This window comes from Ambystoma mexicanum, chromosome 12 (assembly GCF_040938575.1).
Source record: "Ambystoma mexicanum isolate Mex_15411 chromosome 12, UKY_AmexF1_1, whole genome shotgun sequence".
In the NCBI taxonomy this organism is placed as follows: domain Eukaryota; kingdom Metazoa; phylum Chordata; class Amphibia; order Caudata; family Ambystomatidae; genus Ambystoma; species Ambystoma mexicanum.
Genome location: NC_090936.1, coordinates 22,112,737 through 22,130,942, shown reverse-complemented (window position 1 = coordinate 22,130,942; position 18,206 = coordinate 22,112,737). Strand labels below are relative to the sequence as shown.

At 46.1% G+C, this 18,206-nt stretch overlaps 1 protein-coding gene across 1 annotated transcript in view; it reads left to right on the top strand.

Moving 5' to 3' along the window:
- Window positions 1-410: 410 nt before the first annotated feature.
- The window catches only part of POT1 (protection of telomeres 1), a 386,188-nt gene continuing 368,392 nt past the window's right edge, over window positions 411-18,206 (top strand). The window contains exons 1-2 of the mRNA XM_069627840.1: window positions 411-637; window positions 6,061-6,133. Coding sequence (XP_069483941.1) covers window positions 515-637; window positions 6,061-6,133 — 196 coding nt within the window. The 5' untranslated portion in view covers window positions 411-514. The remainder of the gene's footprint in view (window positions 638-6,060; window positions 6,134-18,206) is intronic.

Here is an 18,206-nt window from a genome sequence, read left to right as displayed (position 1 = left end):
AGACTGGCAATACAATTGGCACATTATTGCTAGTCTTACCATGACAAAGAATAGTCATATAGAAAACTAGAAGGTTCTGCCTTTCATTTTGGAAGTATCTGTTGTCTCCCTGGTCCTGTTAAGTGCTTTTAAATTCCCTTACCTCATTTTAATAGACGTGGGGTGCACAAAATGCATGGGTTCTCGTGTAGGGCTATGTTATGGTCCATTTCAATTTATTTTAAAGGAACACTTACCCAAATTATCATTATTGTTCAATAAACTATTTTGTTTAGGTTTTGAAGCCTTCTCAAGGCTCTTTGGGCCCTACTTCATTAGATCTGTGGCATCTTTTGTAGCCCATTTCCGCCATTGTGTAAGGCTGGGCTTGTTTCTGGTGTTTTTTGAATGCCGCTTGCGCATGCATTTCCTCTTTCTATGGGGAATCGCGCTTGTTTCGTGTTTTGAATTTGTAGCGCTAGAGCCCTCCGCTGCGGTCTCTGGGCGCTCTCAGCTGCGGGGGCGGGATCCGCAGATGCCGCTTCTGACCCTGAAAGACAGCGATGGCGCTTTTGAAGCTCAGCTTCCGGGCAGCCTGCGCAGGCTCCGGCTCGGGGACCTGCACCCCAGCATGGACTCTGCTGGCCGATACTTCCTGGTAATGAGACCCCACTGGGGCATGACTACAGAGGTGTGCACGGAGCTGTCAACGAGCGGCCCAGAATGCACGTTTCCCTGAGCCAGTCTTGGCTTGTCGCTTTGCATGCTGGGACATGTAGTTTTATCACTTCGCATGCTGCAAGCCGGTCCTAGGAAATCAAAGCGACAGTCGTAGTTCTGGCACTTGTAGACCATGCTGCCAGAGGGAACTGAAAGCTGCAAGGACGTGTAGGGAAATTATGCTAATGGGGAAGGAGGAAACTACAAGTTCCAGCATTCAAAGGACACAGCCAGCACTGGCTCAAGGTGTCTGTCTGGCCACTTTGTACACATGCACACATTGTCCATTCAATTCAGGATGCATTAGTGCAGTCCTGGATTAATTGTTCATTCTGGGACTTTTATTCCTGGGTTTATGATGGGGAAATGTAGTCCTACAAGTTCCAGAATGCAAAGTGAAAACCAGGTCTGGACTATTGTCTTACGAGTGGAATGGATAATATTAACCTGTATGTTTGGCTGCTATGTTTATGCTGTATCAGAGGGGGCGGGGTGTGTAAAACTCATGCATGGAGCAATACTTATTTTTGCCTGTTAGGTGGGTATACGTGGAAAGTATCCACATAGGATGTGAAGATTGCCAATGGAATGCGAGGAGAGAAACCTTTTGTGGGTTTGATTACCCACACTTGGACCGCCCATAGTGACCCCCATCCATTACCTGCCCTTACCCACCCGCCCACAACTCTGCCTCCTTGGATCTCTTTGAGCTAGTTTGATCAAGCAGTAACATCATACCTTCTTCTGTATAGGGCCAGGCAGTCTTACTTCCAGGTAATGGCTTAATTGCAGCAGTAAATCAGCTCCTGGCGTATTAGCAATGTCTTAACCAGAGAGCCTTCTGACCCTTGATTATAAGCAATATTTACCTTTGCATCTTTTCTTTGTGCTGAATTCTTGTTAAAAACAGCATTGGCAAAGTCAACAGTTTGGCTCTCCTATGTGGCTTTTGCCTGACAATATGCCCAGGTAATAACACCATTTCCTTTTTCTTTTTTGTTGTTTTAGTTAAATATTCAATGATTCAACCTTTCAATACATTAAAAACAGAGTGAAAAAAACATAGAATAAAAAACAGAACCTATACGTTAACAGAAGAGAATATTTCGTGCTATGATTAACAAAACATGCCTCCTACCTAATGTATTATATTTCTCTAAAATACATGTTTCATATCAATACTATTTTTCACCTTCTAAAATACCTAAGAACAGAAAATATCTAATTGCTGCTAAAAGCACAGTCTGCTGCTGACCAGTACGAATCATATCACATAACATTTCAGAGGTGATGTCTCTATAATTCTTAAAAACATTTTTCAAAAACAATTTTCGTTGAGGGAGTAACTGCGGGCACGATACCATTAGGTTTCTAGTTCATTAATATTCTTATAAAATATACAGCTTTTCTCTTGCTGCGTCAGCTTCAGTCTAGTGCCTTTGGATTTCTCTGGTTGGCCATAAGATAAATCGTAACCTTACAAACAGCATCCTTAATTTAGGTGCAGAAAACTTTGTCAATAACTTTTGAGTTTATTCTTTGGTTGTATGTAAAAATGACCCATTTTAAAAATGTCATACCTATTGCACTCATCACGGGTCAACCTCCAGTCCTATTGCCACAACTTGACATTTGCTCTGTCCGGATTCTCAATTGGGACAAGTTTGCTTCCACCCCTTAAGGGAACACTCTCCCATAGATAGCAACAAATCGCTATCCTCTGGAGCATAGATCTGTGGTTTGGGTCGCACATAACAAATTTCCTGTACAAGCTAATGAGCCGCCTTTTATACATAATATCAAGAGACGACAAACCCTGCTCAAACCGCATAACTTGTACTAAGACACAATTAGGGAGGGACAACACTTTCCTCCAAAATAACCCCTCCAATTTCTTCCAGTCCGGTACACAGTCTATCATCTTGGACTCTGCCCCGTAAATTATCGTTGGTGTCACCTTTTGTTTATAAAAAAAATTATAGAGGTTTACAAAAGAATTTGCCATACCTTCTATGTATAATGGAAACCGGCACGGGCCGCCAGTACCATTTTCCTCCTAATGAACGAAGGATAGCACAGGTGCAACGCGCTGGTCTTGGAAGCAAGACCACGCAGAGCAACAGAGGTTTGAATCCCGGATCTGCGCTTAGAAACCGAACTCAGGAACGTTATTAGGCGTGTTATAAAATGCCAATTAAAATAAAAAAATAAATAAAATGTCAGAAAGGTATGGAGTGTCTTTTACTATTGTTTGTGCTCATTCATAAGTAGCAGAACTTGTTTATTACAATCAGGGGCTTCTTGAATACATGCAATTTCAACAGACACCTCTTTGCATTTTTGGTCCTTAAAACTAAGATATTTAGATTTTCTCCACATTTATAGTCAATTAATTTGCAGCCACTTATTGCTCAAGAGCCATCAATGATCTTTGCAGACCGATTGCTGTTTTGTCTATTATGACCCGATCGTCTGCATAAAAGAGCCACTGTAAACAACTATTTCCCAACTTAGGCGGGTTTGCAACAATGCTTTCTAAAAATCTCCTGATGTCTGACATAAAATAATTAAAAATCACTGGGCCCAATATGCGTCCTCGCTTTAGCCCCCTTGCATTTGGGATTGATCATGTCAGGAGTCCAGCCCTGTTCAAACTAATTTGCAGAGAGATGTCTGTACATAATTGCATAATAAAAGCCAAATCATGCGGTGGGCGCTCTGCCTTTTCCAGTTTTAAAAAACAGAAGCTCGCTCCCTAGATACTAAAATTCTACTTTAAAATCAATAAAAGCCACATATACGGTCCGACCGGTTGGGTTACTCTCTTTTTGATCTGGGACAAGGCCAATAGATTCACTGAGGTACCCAAACCCTGGACAAAACCAGACTTCTGCCAATCAACTAAGGAGTTCTGTGCCATCCAGTTGTTAAACTCCCTAAGCAGCAACCGTGCAAAGATCTTCCCCGGGATAGCGAGAAGGGCTATTGGCCTATAATTCCGTGGTAATGTACGATCTCCCTTCTTAAATAGCGTGATGACGATGATTTTCTTCAAGATTGCGTAATCTGTGTTACTTAAGGTTTCTGAGGCCATCTGGGCTGGGCGCTCTTGACGTGAGGCCATCTGGGCTGGGCGCTCTTGACGTGAGGCCATCTGGGCTGGGCGCTCTTGATGTGAGGCCATCTGGGCTGGGCGCTCTTGACGTGAGGCCATCTGGACTGGGCGCTCTTGATGTGAGGCCATCTGGGCTGGGCGCTCTTGACGTGGTCAATCTTTTTATCTGAAACAATATATCATCCTGGTCAAATGGTGGTAAATTATACCCGTCCTTCCAGGTCTAATCGCTGTTAGGCCTCAGATTTGGACTCTTGGAGTATAGTTGCTTGCAATACTCTACCCAAACACTCTCCTGAATCGGGATAGTCTGTAATGCTAATTGATCATCGTTAATACCTGCATTCAAGATAGCCCAGATCTGGGCACTATTCTTACTCATTGTTTCTCTGTCTAACTGGTACATGTTGGCTCTCCGAAACTTCAGCCAGTTTTTATATTGTAACTTGTATTTTTTTGTTAGGTTTATTCTCTCCGGCGCACAGAGGCCCCTCAGTGCTCTTATGTTCTTTCTCAATGGAGTCTTTCTATCCTTTAGGACGAGGTCGAAGGCATGCTTGTTACCCCACCGCCCCCTCTTTTCGTTTCCTTAAATAAAGCTAAGGCTGCCTCATAGGACAGTACCTCAAAAGCTGCATTACTAAAATTGTCCCTGTTCTGGCACTCGCATCTAGCGCTAGCACCCTGTTAGCCACCCCCCACTGTAAGAGCAAAAGAGCAGGCGATGTCAGCTTCTGCGTCACAGCACCCACGCTCTGGAATTCTCTACCTGCATACATCCGAAAGTAACGCTCCCTCGCCACCTTCAAAAAACTTGTCAAGACCTGTTTGACCAATATGAGTAACACCTGTCTCTATCTATGCCTGTCTTTGTTACGCAATGCTTTTTCTCGGATCATGTACAAATGCAGTGATACCCTCGGGTCTGGGCGTTACACAAATGTCAAAAATCAAATAAATCAATCCTGCCAGCCCTGTCCTTTGCCTGCCCTCTGCCTGCCCTCTGCCTGCCCTCTGCCTGCCCTCTGCCTGCTGTCTGTCCATTGCCTGGCACCTACCTGCAGCCTGTCTTCCAGCTAGAATCCATTACCAGCCTATCTTCGCCAGCTTTTCTGAGTGCCCTGCAGCTGCTAAACACTACCTGCCAGGCTCCCCTGTCAGTGTTCCTGTACCACGTAAATCGGGGGAAGCCATATCGTGGTACGCGGAGAAGGGCCAAAAGGACCCAGCGTGTTCATTTCTCGCGGTCATTGTGGGTCGGCTCTTGGTATCACCTCTACCACAACAGAGGCGAGAGAAGTACAGAGAGAAGCGACCAGACAACAGATGCGCAATACAATTGGTACAGGCTCTTTGTAAGCATCGTGACCAACGGGTGCAATCAAAAGGCGTAATCCCAGAAAAAAGCTGGGGTCAAAAAGCAAGAGATCTGGAGACGAAAGTATAAATGCGGCTCACTCCCAAGGGGCAGTTGAGAAGTGCTGAGCGGTCTCTAACGTGGTTAATTGTTTCCATGTTCAGCTGGGATTTTGCAGGGGTGATGACACCACTGCCATGCGGGCTCTTGGGACATGTTTCTTTATGTATATTCGTTCCCTGAGCCACCAGTGCAAGTGCCAAGAACTCTGTGCAGGGAACCGGGTGACCTGTGGTTTCCACAGGATCACAACAGTCGGTTCCTATAGAGAAACCTGGAGAAGTGTTAGGTCAGAGTACCCATAGAAAATCACTGGAGGGTCCCAGATAGGTAAATCATTTGCCTTTAAGCCCTCACCGACAGCTAGCATTAGATAGAAGGTGTTACTGATCCCTAGCTGGAAATTCTGGGTTTAAGAGACAGTGGAGTGAACCCACAGGAGGTGGGGGGGAAAAATGGAATTTTTACAAAATGGAAAATAAAAACCCATGAACCACCTTTTCGCGGTCTGGAAGTTATTGAAGCCATCTGGGACCTGTGATTGCCCCTGCCTGGTGGTGGGGGCTACATGAGGGTGTGCTCAGAGATGACACTCTGAGACCCACCACAAGGCCATCATACTCTAGCTCGGTCGCTTCCCTCTTTGTTACCCCTCTAGAAGTCTTCGGAATGAGGCATGGGACTTTGTTAAAGGACCGTGAGCGAGGAGAGCTTGTGTCTGCAAGGGAAATCCATAGCTTTGATTTAGTTGTTTAAGGGCTTGTTTTCAAATATTTCCAGTGTCTCGATTATGCACTGCAACTCATATACGTTTCTTCTACTTTTCTAGGGTCACGTGTTATTGAACTTTCCCACAACTATACTTGGAAATGGGCAGATGTTATTCAAGGCGGTACTGGCAGGTAATGGTCGTTATGTAAGAAATCCTTTCAAATTGAACAACGTTGTTTGAATGAAGTGGCATGCACATACAATAACATGTAAATACATGCTTGAACATCCAGGAGAACTGTAATTGCAGCGGATAGGCTGACATCGACCGTATACAAAGAACTGGCTTCAGCTGATGGCTTTATCTGTAAATGGAAACATCCCTCAGTTTTAAAAGAAAAAAGTGAATATTGCCTGGTTTTGATGATGCAATTTCTGTTGATGGTAGATTCCTCTCTGCAGTGTCCTCTGCCCTTTGGAATCATAAAATCCCCAGTTGCTGGCTATGCTCTTGAATTTGAACTGTTTACACGTGATATCCCACTGCCATGTTGATTCTGGGTATACACCGTAATTGGGCCTTTTGTGAAAGCATCCTGAGGTAGTCTCTAGGAAATGCCTGGTGTGGTGAGAGTGCTGGTATGAGGGCAGTGTTAGATCGCTTCTGGTCCCTGACCCTCTGTGGCAACCCTGAAACTCTTAAGAGGTAAGCAAGCATGTGGACCCTCTTCTTTGTGAGGATCTGGTGATGGAGAGGACTTCTAGGCATCTCATTCTGTTGAAGAGGTTTCCAGAACCTAGTCACGTGAGGGGTTGTGACAAGCCAACCTCCAGGTGCAACCAGTTTCACATCCCAGTGAGGGGGAGCGGTGTTGTGAAGTAGAGTTAAGAAGAGTAAAGCCTGTTAATTAACTGACCACCTCACTGGTAAATAGAAAAATACATATTTTATCAACGCAGACAATAATTAATAACAACACACCACTGTTCAGTAATATCACTATAGCATATACACACACCACATGGTTAGCTACCACTTTATTATTTAACACAGTTAATCCTAGGCGTGTCCACTGTAGCTAAACTATGGGATGACAAAATGGTGAAGAGAAATTGTACAGACCTAAAAGTGACTGGTATATCTTAATATATTGGTCAGATCTCCTCCTTCCTCTCTGAGTGGCCAGACCTCACCTCTTCGCTCCTGGTCTCAGCCACTCAACTCCTCCTTCTTGGAGACTTTAACATCCACCTGGATTCTTCCTGTCCTTTCTCTGGACTCTTTTGCGACCTCTGCGACTCTATTCTCCCCTCTGGCCCGATTCACTCTGCAGGGCACTCTTTGGATGTTCTGATCTCTTCAGACATTCCCCTTTCTATCCCTCTAACCACTCCTCTCTCCTGGAGTGATCACTTTCTCCTTTCCTCCCAACTCACCCTCTCTACCCCCCAGGCCAAGCCACCTCTAGCACTGCCACCCACCTTCTCGGTTATCCGACCCATGAAGTGTGTGTCAGTTGAGGCTTTCCTCCTCCCCCTTCGGCTGACTCCCACCCTGACACAGCCCTTTGCATGCTCCACTCTGCTCTATCTGATACTCTGGATGGGTCTCCGCTCATTTGGTCGAAAACAAAAGATCGAATCACCATTTGGTCGAAACCAAATGGTCGGAAAAAAAATGGTCGACATTTTTTTTACATTTATTTATATATTATTTTTGTGTTTTGTTTGGTTAAAAAAAATTAATATATAAAAAGGGGGGTTCAAAAAAACAAAAATTCGACCATTAGGTGTCGACCAAATGACTGGTAGCCCTCTTGATGTTCTCGCCCCTGTCATGAGGATCCGCTTGAAGCCCAAAGCCAAGTGCAACTCCTTGTACGACTCAGAGCTTGTCACCCTCAAACCCAAGTGCAGTGTGGCTGAGAGGAAATGGCGTGCTTCCGGTACATCCTCTGACAAACTGGCCTGCCATTTTCTGCAAAGGCAATACCGGCTCTCCGTCCACACTAAGAAGAGAGCTCACATACAAGCCTGTGTCTCCGCGGCATCTAAAAACTCGGCTGAACTCTTTCAAATCTGCAAGGAACTGGCCAATTCTGCTGCATCTCTACCTCTCCTGTCCCCTCCCAGGCCCTCTGCATGGCTCCAGCTTCTCATTTCATCTCTAAAACTCAGGACATCCTGTCCTCTCTCTCTTCCTCTCCCCCTCCTCCCACTATTCCCTGCTCTTACTCAGGCCCTTCTTCAGCCTCCTCTCCTCCATCCTTCTCTGCCTTTCCCCTGTTCTCCCCTGATGAAGTTTCTAGACCAATCTGATCTATGAAAGTCTCGTCAAAGCAGGTTCACCCCTGTTTCTCCAAGACCATCAAGGACCACATTGACACCCTGGCTCCTGCTCTGGCTGACTTCAGCAAAGACACCCTGGCTCCTGCTCTGGCTGACTTCAGCAACCACTCCTTCGCCACTGGGGTCTTCCCTCCCCCCCGAAGCACTCCCTTGTGCACCCTCTTCTTAAGAAACCCTCTGCCGACCTGTCCTGCCTGGCTAAGTATCACCCAATTTCCATCACTCCTTTCTTGGACAAACTCCTAGAAAAGCCATCTCCGAGCTTAATCTTCACACTGAATCTGTTGGTTGGCTCCATGACAATCAGTCTGTCTTCAGCACGGAAACTGCTCTCCTGAACATCCGTGAAGACCTGCTCTCCAACCTTGATTCCAACAACACCTGTGTCCTCATCTTACTTGATCTCTCTTCTGCCTTTGAAACCGTCAACCATGCCATCCTGCTCAACCGTCTCCGTGATAACCTCGGTATCAAAGATCAGGCCCTGGCTTGGCTGACCTCTTTTCTCTCTGATCGACCCTGCCAGGTCCAACTTGGGTCCTTCCTCTCCTCTATCTCTATCTCTACCTGTGGTGTTCCCTAGGGGTCTAACCTCTCGCCCAGGCTGTTCAACCAATACCTGGCACTTCTTGCCCACCGCATCGCCTCGCTCTGCCCCAACTTTCAGTGCTATGCGGATGATACCCAGCTCATTTCCAGGCTCCCTTCAGCCACCTCTTCTCCTTCCAGGAGTGGTGGGCCACCAATGATTTCTGCCTTAATGCCAGTAAGACTGAGATTCTCCTCATCAGCACACCCGCTCCCCCTCCTTTCCGGTCACTCTCTGGCAGGCTTCTCTTGGCCCTCTCCCTGCTCCGACCATTGAGGCTAAAAACCTCGGGGTCGTCTTCGACTTCACACTCGCCTTCTCTCCTCACATCTCTGACGTCTCTAAGAAGTCACACTAACAGCTGCACCTCCTCAGAGGTATTCTTCCTTTCCTCTCCTTCCCCCAGCAGCTCACTGTCTCCAGAGCTCTGGTTCTCTCTAGGCTGGACTACTGCAACAGTATCTGCCTGCCTGTACTCTCTGCAACTCATCCAGAACAGGACTGCGAGACTTGTCCTTGGCCTCAGGCCGAGGGATCATATCTCTTCAGGACTGAAATCTCTGCACTGGCTCCCAGTGGCTGCACGGATCAAGTTCAAAACCTTTTGCATTGTCCACAAGGCCTCCTGGGGCCTGGGGCCTCAATACCTTCAACTTTCTCTTCCTAAATATCTTCCTTCCTTCTCAAGCTCTTCGCTCATCCGCCTCGAACTCCCTCAGGGTCAGTCGCTTCTCAAAGCAACAAGTTGGTGCTGGATCTCTTTCTTCGGTTGGGGCCTCCCTCTGGGACAGCCTCCCTGCCTCTCTGAAAACTGAGGAGAACCATCTCCGGTTCCGGAAGCACCTCAAGACCTTCCTCTTTGCTTCTGCTTTCTCTCCTCCTCTCTTTCACGTGCACTTCTCGTGCAGCCCTTTTTTAAAGTGAATGGGAGTCCTTTCTCAGTGTTGACAGCCCTCTGCTGTGAAGTAGTTGGTGGCTTGGAGAGAACACAGAATAAACAGCACAGCAGGCTTCTATCTGAGTATCAAAAGGTAAGACCAGGGCAATCCAAGAGATCTGTGCATCCTCTGCAGTATAACTGCACTTCCACAAGTATAAAACAGCCCTTTGTCCTGAATCCTACTCTAATCCAACCACTTGCCTATCAACACAAGAAGAAAAGGAGGAACTTTAGGAACTATTAACTGGCAGGGATGGCTGCTTGCTTCTGATCTCCAACACTGCCCCTCACAGTAAATGCTCTTGCCCATAGTTCAGTTCAGTTCCAGATAGAGGGTTCTTGAGGTGCCGGAAGTTTATCCAACTGTTCCAGTCCAGGTCTCTCACTCTCTGTCTACTCCCACTCGGGTATTCTCTCTCTCCCCCCTCTTTCCCATCTCTCTCCCCCTCTCTCCTCTCTCTCTCTTTCGTTCTCTCTTTCCCTCTCCCTTGCTCTCTCTCTTTTTCTTTTTCACTCTTTCGCTCTCTCACTTTTTCTCTTTTTCACTCTTTCCTTTTCACTCTCTCTTTCTCTCCATCTTCCTCACCATTGCTCCCCAGGTTCCTTAAGTCTTTCTTCCTCCCCACTCTGGGGCTCTTTTCCTTCGCACTTCCCACTCTTGGGCTTTCTTACTGTCTGCATTCCCTCACTCCTCTCTTCTGCAGTATCCTTAATCTTACCCCACTCTGGGTTCTTATCCCTCTTAGTCTCCGTTTCGCCCACCTCCCTTTTCACTTGAGCCACTGCATACCTGACTGCCTCGAGGGTTGCTGTTTGGGAGGGCTGTTGCACATGGCTGGCTCTCCTGATGTCGCAGAGCCGCTGAGGAGACTTTTCATCTGAGCTCGGCGTCGGCCTTCTGGGTCTCTTCTCCCTTGTTCTTGCAGCTTCTCAGTCAGTAAGGTGTTCGCATTTTTCAGCTCGGCTACATGCAAGCCTCCTGAGGCTTTTCTGGTTCTCGCAGCTCCTTGGTTAGTACAGAGTTTGCCACACAACCTTTCAGCTGGGCTCTCTTGGACCATCTGAGGCTCCTCTCCCTTGGTCTTGCTGTTTGGTCTGTGCAGTGTCGAATTTGCAACCTCTCAGGAAGCTCTGCATCGGCCTGCCAAGATTCTTCATCTGCAGCTTCCCGGGGGTGCTCCGTTGGCCGTCAGCTGTGCCTCGCACTTGCCTGGTATGTGTCGTGGTACTGGCCGCTGACACCAGTGTTCTTCCTCACTTGCTGGCCACACCTCCTTTGGCCGCTTTGACGCGGTTAAACTGCACAGGGCAACAGTGACTGGTTGTCCCAGGGTTGCTCCTCCAGGAGGCTGGTTTACTCGTCCCTCCTTAGTCTTCACAGGAAATTCTGCAAAAGATTTCAGCAGCGCAGTACTGTCCAACTTACCTTGTCTGCCTAGACGGCTACTGACTTGTGAAGAGCTTCTTCGATTGGCAACCACTGTAAGTTCAGAAAATACCCTAACGAAGTATAGAAGGTATATTATGTTGGCTGGAAACCAATCGCATCAGATGACCAACATCGCAAACACAGAATCGTCAGTGTAACCACAGCGCGTCCATCTTGCGTAACATCCGCCATTTGCTTTTTTCCTTTCTGTCAAATGCTTTGCAAAACGTATTATATTCTGAAAGCTCATACACGGTGCGAGGCCACAGCTTGCATGTTGAAAGATCAATCCAGACAGGAATGCCAAAACAGTACAGAAATACATTGTTTTCCGCCCTCACAAAGTCCTTAAAGGCAAGCAGAAACGGCATTTAATCAGCGGCCCAGGTGCCGGCCTGTCTCACTAAAGCTGTAGCAATAGGCAGTTATAGCATGAATTATACTCTTCTAGCGGTCCTCCTTCGCGGATCTTCCTTGGAACAGGCTGACCCCTAGTTCACAAATAGAAACTGGTAGATAACGTGCTTTGGAATGTGTCTCTCTCGCGAACATGATATCCTCGCTGAACAAGTGCTTTATGTTCTTTATAACAAAGAACTATGTCTGCAACTGTTGCTAGTATAATAGATTGAGTAAGAAACTTGTCATAATGTGTCATATTTGTCATAATTGTCAATCACCGAACTCTAGCTCAAGAAGATACATTATGGGCGCTTCTGATGTTCCTTGAAGGCTTGTTTTTTGTATATATGTAACTGTTAAAATGATGTTCGGGCTCTTGCATCTCACGAGGTCTGGGTGACACACGTTGTGAGACGTTAGACCCAGTCGGCCGACTGAGCATACTTTGCAATAAACCATAGTACTTGGAAAATCGAACCTCGTGTCTGTCATATCACTAGTATAGGGTGATTGTGCCTTAGTTTCCATATGCGGAGGGTCTTCAGGGCCCAGCACGACCCGCAGCTGGATTGCCATTTTACACATCAAATATGTGGTGCCAGAGCTGACTCTTCTGGATATCATAGCAGCTGCGTTAGGGCGTACAGGTTGCAGACAGCATTGATTGCTAGCTGCAGAATTCAGCAAGCAGATAATCCTGCAAACCTCCTACCTTGTGTGCAGGTCCCACTGTTGGGTGTTCTATTAGTGGCCGGGCTTTATGCTGAAGCTGTCTCAAAACCATGGGAGAAATAGTTCAGGCCATAGAGGAAGTGGCTGTTCGGCTATTTCTCCAAACAGAGGCTCTAGCAAAGCGAGTGGCTATTTTTGAAGTGTGTTAATTCATTGTTGCCTTCATATCACAAAGTCTCACTTATATCCCTGAAGTGAATGAAATACAGTAACCGTGCTTCAAAATCAACCAAGCAGTGAAGTGGATTCCCCAAGAGACCGAGACAGGCACATGGAACCGGGGGTGTAACACCAGTTAAAGCCAAAACAGCTCTTTTATTTATGGAAATTACAGTGAAAGCAATGCATTTTTGGCACAAGAAATGCTTACAACATTTTAACCATTGATGTACAGAAAGGAGGACCTGTGCCCTTAATAATGGGCGAGAGGATGGTGATACAAGACCAGAAGATGTAAGGAAGGTAGAAACACGAAGTAGGGACGAGGACAGTAGAGCATGCGGAATAGTGGAGGAAGTGCTACGTTTAGGATGATGGTGTGAAGGATAAGTGCTGTAGGATTGTCGTAGAGAGGAGAACAGGGAGCACTGGTGGCGTAGAATGCTGTGCAAGTGGTTCTTCAGAAAGGATGAGAGCTATGAGGTTAGATTTAAATAGAGATACAGTGGGAATAGTGCGGAGAGAGAGAGAAAGGGCACTCCAGAGGGAGATGACGGAGCGAGCGGAAATGAGAGAGAGAGAAAGAGCACTCCAGAGGGAGAGAGTGGAAATGAGAGGGAGCGCAAGGGGCCTGAGAGGTGGCAAAGAGTGACCTGAGGATGATCGTAGGGAGCGAGGGGTAGAGTAGAGAGTGAGATGGCCGGTAGGTAGGATGGGGCAACTCCATGTGTAGTTTTGAAGATGATTAGAATGAGTGTATACTTTGCCCTCTGTCTCAGAGATAAACGGCCTAACTGACAACGAGCTGAGGAAGTAGAGGTGAAGCGGGAGAGTGTACAGACAGTAACATTGATGACTTTGCCAAGAGGTGAAAAAGCATAGTTAGGAAGGCCATAGAGGAGACTGGCACAGTAGTCAGATCAAGAGGGTGCTAAAGTGGAGATTAGGGGCTTGGCAGTGTTGAAGGAGAGAAGATGTCTTATTTTTCTGATGTTGAGGATATTGAGTCTGGTCGCAGTGGCAGATTTGGTGGTGAAGAGCGAGAAGTTGTGAGATTTGTAGAAGGCGACGCCAAGGTTGTGAGCAGAAGCAGAGTAGGGAAGGTGGTCAGTATAGAAGAAATGAAGAAAGGAAGAGTAAGGAGAGGAGGAGAAAGATGGCCCGAACTAAGAGGGTAACAAGGAGAGAAGCAACCTTACCTTTTCCAAGCCAGGCCAGTGAGACTTCTGTAGAAGGAATCGTAAGACCGCGGACAATAGCTCAAGTGTCTTGCAGCAGATGTCAACGGTACACAGAGCGCGCCTATGCTGATAAGCAGGACTGAGGGAGACTCCTGCTACCGTAGTACCAGCCTTGACTCCAGGTAGGAAGAAGGCCAAGCGGTTCATCGCAGCCGGTGAGTTGAAGGGAGAACCAATAAAGAAACCGAGCTGTGTTGAATGAAAATCGCAAAGTGGCAAAATGCAAAGAACTGTGAATTGTTGAGGGAAGATCAGCTGCATAGGGGAGAGGTACCACATGAGTGCTAACTCCAGAGACTCTAGTCCATCCTGTGTTGATTGAAACTACAAATACCAGAAGGCTGTAGGAGAGCCGCCACAACAGGTCAAAGTGATCAAACAGGGGTTGAGCCAAATCCCTGTACAGTTGAAAGTCTTTGACCGACAAACCATTGAAAAGCAAGGGAAGTCAAATCCACATTAAGAAAAAGAAAAAGGAAAAGGAAAGTGGCAAAAGTGAACCTGGCAAAGGGATGTCCAGAGAGAACTTCATCAAAAGACTTTAAGATTTGTGAATGCTACGAAAGCCATAGTGAACCCGGCGGAGGGAGGCTGAGATTCGAGACGGGTCGGCGCCCGGAAGAGGGAGATCCAGGAGTGAGTAATCAACGCCCTAAGTGCTACAAGGAAACAAACATTATTCTGTTAATTGCAAAACAGCAGGTCTTCAAAGGCAAGAGACTTTTATTGAAAAGAGACTTACCCATCGAAGAACCTGGTATGAAACTATCGGCTCGTGCTGGGAGAGCTCGAGTGTGTGCTGTGGTCAGGAGACCCGCTTTGTCCCGTGTTCAAAATGTGGGGAAGGGAGACCCCTGGCAATCACATCCTGACTTATATTTTGTAAACACTTCTTTCTTTATTGAAACCCTTATCCCACACTCTTTCTATATTTAGTTGTAAGGATTGGCAATAGGTTTTCTTAGTATAGGCCCTTTATTTTGACAAAATGCCACAAGGACTGCCTTAGTTTTACTTTGATGGTCAAAGCTTGCTCCCATCTTAGATTTAGGTTTAGATTAGGGTTTTTCCACCCTGGATACTGTTTAAATAAACACCCTTCAATCATGATCACTTGTGTCTGTCTATTCTTGATACCATGCCTTCCTTACATATGGTGTCCGGGGTGGGATGTGACTCAGTTGAAACTAATTGGGGAACCTTACAATTTCAAAGACTTAGAGAGCCTACATCACCACTAAGGAATGAATAGGGTTTGATATCTGTAGCAGTAGGGAAGCTGTTATATCCCCTGGGAAAAGAGGAATGATTCCAACAGACTTGGTTTTGATACCCCCTCTAGGGTGCTTCATACGACTATCCCCAAAATCTGGCTTAGCGTGGAAGTTCGGGATAGATGTCTTAGCAGGCGTTATTGATACCGACTTCCGGGGAGATGTGAAGGTTCTTTTACAGAATCCTGGTCAAGTCCCTTTTGAGGTAAGTCGTGGAGATCAAATTGCCCAGGGAATTTTGGAAAGAGCTCTGTTTTCTCAGTTTAAAGAAAGCAAACCGGATAAAACAGAAAGGGGTAATTTTAGGCTTTGGGGAATTTGCTAAACCTCTTAACATCAAAGAAAGGAAAGGAAAAGAACCCACCCTTTATGCCAGCAAAATGATCCAACTCTTGCGGAAGCTTTTTTACAAGCAATTCCGGAAGAACTGCCTTTTTCTTCTTAAAACAAGGGTTACTTTACAGAAGGTTTGATAAAAACACAGTTGGTAATACCCAAGAGCCACGAAAGGTTGTTTTAGAGATTGTGCATTCCCTCCTTACTGGGGGGGGGCACTTAGGACAAGGTGAAACCCAGGCACATATTGGTGGGAAGTTTTAATGGGCAGGCATCCACGCCGATATAAAAACTTGTATTTAAACATGCAAAACCTGCCAAAAGACCAGCACGCACATCCAACTACCTGCCCCTCTGAACCCATTGCCGATCATAGATGTCCCCTTTTTAAGAATTGGTATGGACATAATAGGACCTGTAGAAAAATCTAAATTAGGCAATAAGTGTGTACCAGTAATCGTGGTTTATGCAACCCGATATCCCGAAGCCTTCCCAATGTGAAACAATACCACACAGCAGATCCTTAAACATCTTCTACAATATTTCTCTAGGTTGGTGTAACGCTCCCCTTTTATCCACAGGCACGCCACCCTGGAGTGCTCCTGGGACGGATTCACCTCCCCCGGGGACGCGCGCTGCCGTGGGCCTATTCTGGAAGACAGGAGTTCAGTTTTATAGTAGAGGGTATAAGTGGGCACCACTTATATATTGTTACTACGTTCCTAAATAATTGAATATGTTGATCGTCCTTCTCAAATCGTTTATATCTGTTTATGGAGCTCGAAGGTCAAAAATAACCCAATGACACCAGGGTTATATATAGTCTGCACAAGTCCAAAAACAGAGTGGAATCCACCCTGTAAAAAACCAAGCTCACTTATTGCTCCTAAATGGAGCTACATTCGTTGCTTAATGGTTAAATTCGAAGTTTTACACGTTTTGAAAATACTGTCTATCTTATAGAATCTTCTTTGTTTTTTGTCTAATAATTCAAACTTTAGTTCCAATAACTTCACAGAGTATATTTGTAAAATGATCTCCTTGTGTTTAATTTACACAATAAAATGGCGAAATCAAAATTCCTCTTCTTCAGAGTACAAGTCAATGCCAATGCATTTTGGTGCCGAGCACCATCATCAGGGCTTTTGAATAAACAAATATTCAATCATTCATTTATATCATACATGTACATTCATTATATTCATTTTTTCATTTACAATTGAAATATGCATACATTCCAATTCGGACAAATCGCGGCCATAATGTTGTCAAAAACATAGAGGAAAGTAAGAATAAATAAAACTTTTGTTAGTGCTGTGGTCATTAAATCATAAGTCAAATAACCTTATGCATTCGCTCAGTCAACATACCTGAGCTTGTGCCTGTTAGAATCCTATTTGCCATAAATCGTTACCCGTGTGAATATTGATAGTTCCTACAATTGTAAAAGATGTAGCTGTGAGTCATCTCACGGACTACTATCGTCATTACAATCTTATCCGTATGGTTTGCTGCTTACCTTCACAGCGTGTTTGTTTCCGCGTTCCGTGTTTCGTTTTCGCACGAATACAGATCTTGTGTGTGGCAGTTAGTTGTATTTAACAGTAAACATGGCAATGCAATTGGCGTCGTCCACCGACCGGGAATGGTCGTCATACGCGCCTTACGTCCCACCCTCCCGTTCGTTGCCAGGGATACTTCACGTAGCTGTATAAAACATGTGTGGTGACTCATCCAGTATCCTTAGGTTTAATGACTACCTTAACTGCTTAAAGCTGTATGCCTCCTGTCTAATGCACGATGCGCCGTGTATTACTCCAGAGCTCGAAAATGTTCTTTAACCACTATGATTCTTGCATGTCATGATTAATTATTGTAAAGATTATCTTTCAGAACTCAATTAAACAGTTTTTACAGGGTGGATTCCACTCTGTTTTTGGACTTGAGGAGTTCAGTTTTAGCCACAACCACCTTCTCTCGGGGCCCGCCTCCCAAGTGTTCCCGTTGCGACTCCCTTGGAGCCTCACTCACCTTGTATTTCGATAAGGTGCGCTCTCCGTCCTGCTGTTCTGTGCAGGGGCGTGTTGTGGCTGGGCACCTTTCCGCCGAGTTACTTCACTGGCGTGGGCCCGGGAGTCCAGGCCGGCTGCGACTCCACTCTTGAGGTAAGTCTTTAGTTTTTAAAGAATGAGTGTCCGCAATTGTTGTTGCCCTGTTGACCTTCTCCTTCTCTCGTTGATGCAGAAGAGGTGATGAAGATGTCGAGCTGATGGAGAGGGCAGTGCTCAAGAAGGTAAGAGAATGCGCGAAGAGCGGTGCTATGAGTGTCTTTGAAAAGGCTAACCTGTGCTATTCTTCCTTGCAGGACCCGAGAAGTTCCTGGAAGAAATGCGGCCAGATGGAAGCAGAGCGTAGAATGGAAGATGTCCGGGCGGCGGTTGAATTTCCAGGAGAGCTTCGGTAAGTAAGCAGAGTCTGGAGGCGATGGAATCGGAAGACGAACGCTTACTAATTGTCATCTTCTTGTCTCTCCTCTCTAGGATGCTGCTAGCGGAAGAAGACGAATTCCAGAGAAGATTCCGGAGTGATCGAGGAGCTGGATGCAGAACAGGTAAGCAGGAATAACTGTGTTCTTCTTCTCCCTGAAGATGCAGGCCAAGGATGCTGTGAGCATGACTTGGTGAACGTCACGCTGCAAGTGCAGAACAACGCAAAGCGCATGCCTCAGCTCGGGCGTGGCTTAAATAGCCAGCAGGTATACCAGGTGCCCCCAGGGCGGTCCACGCCCTGGATGCTACACGTCATGATGCAGT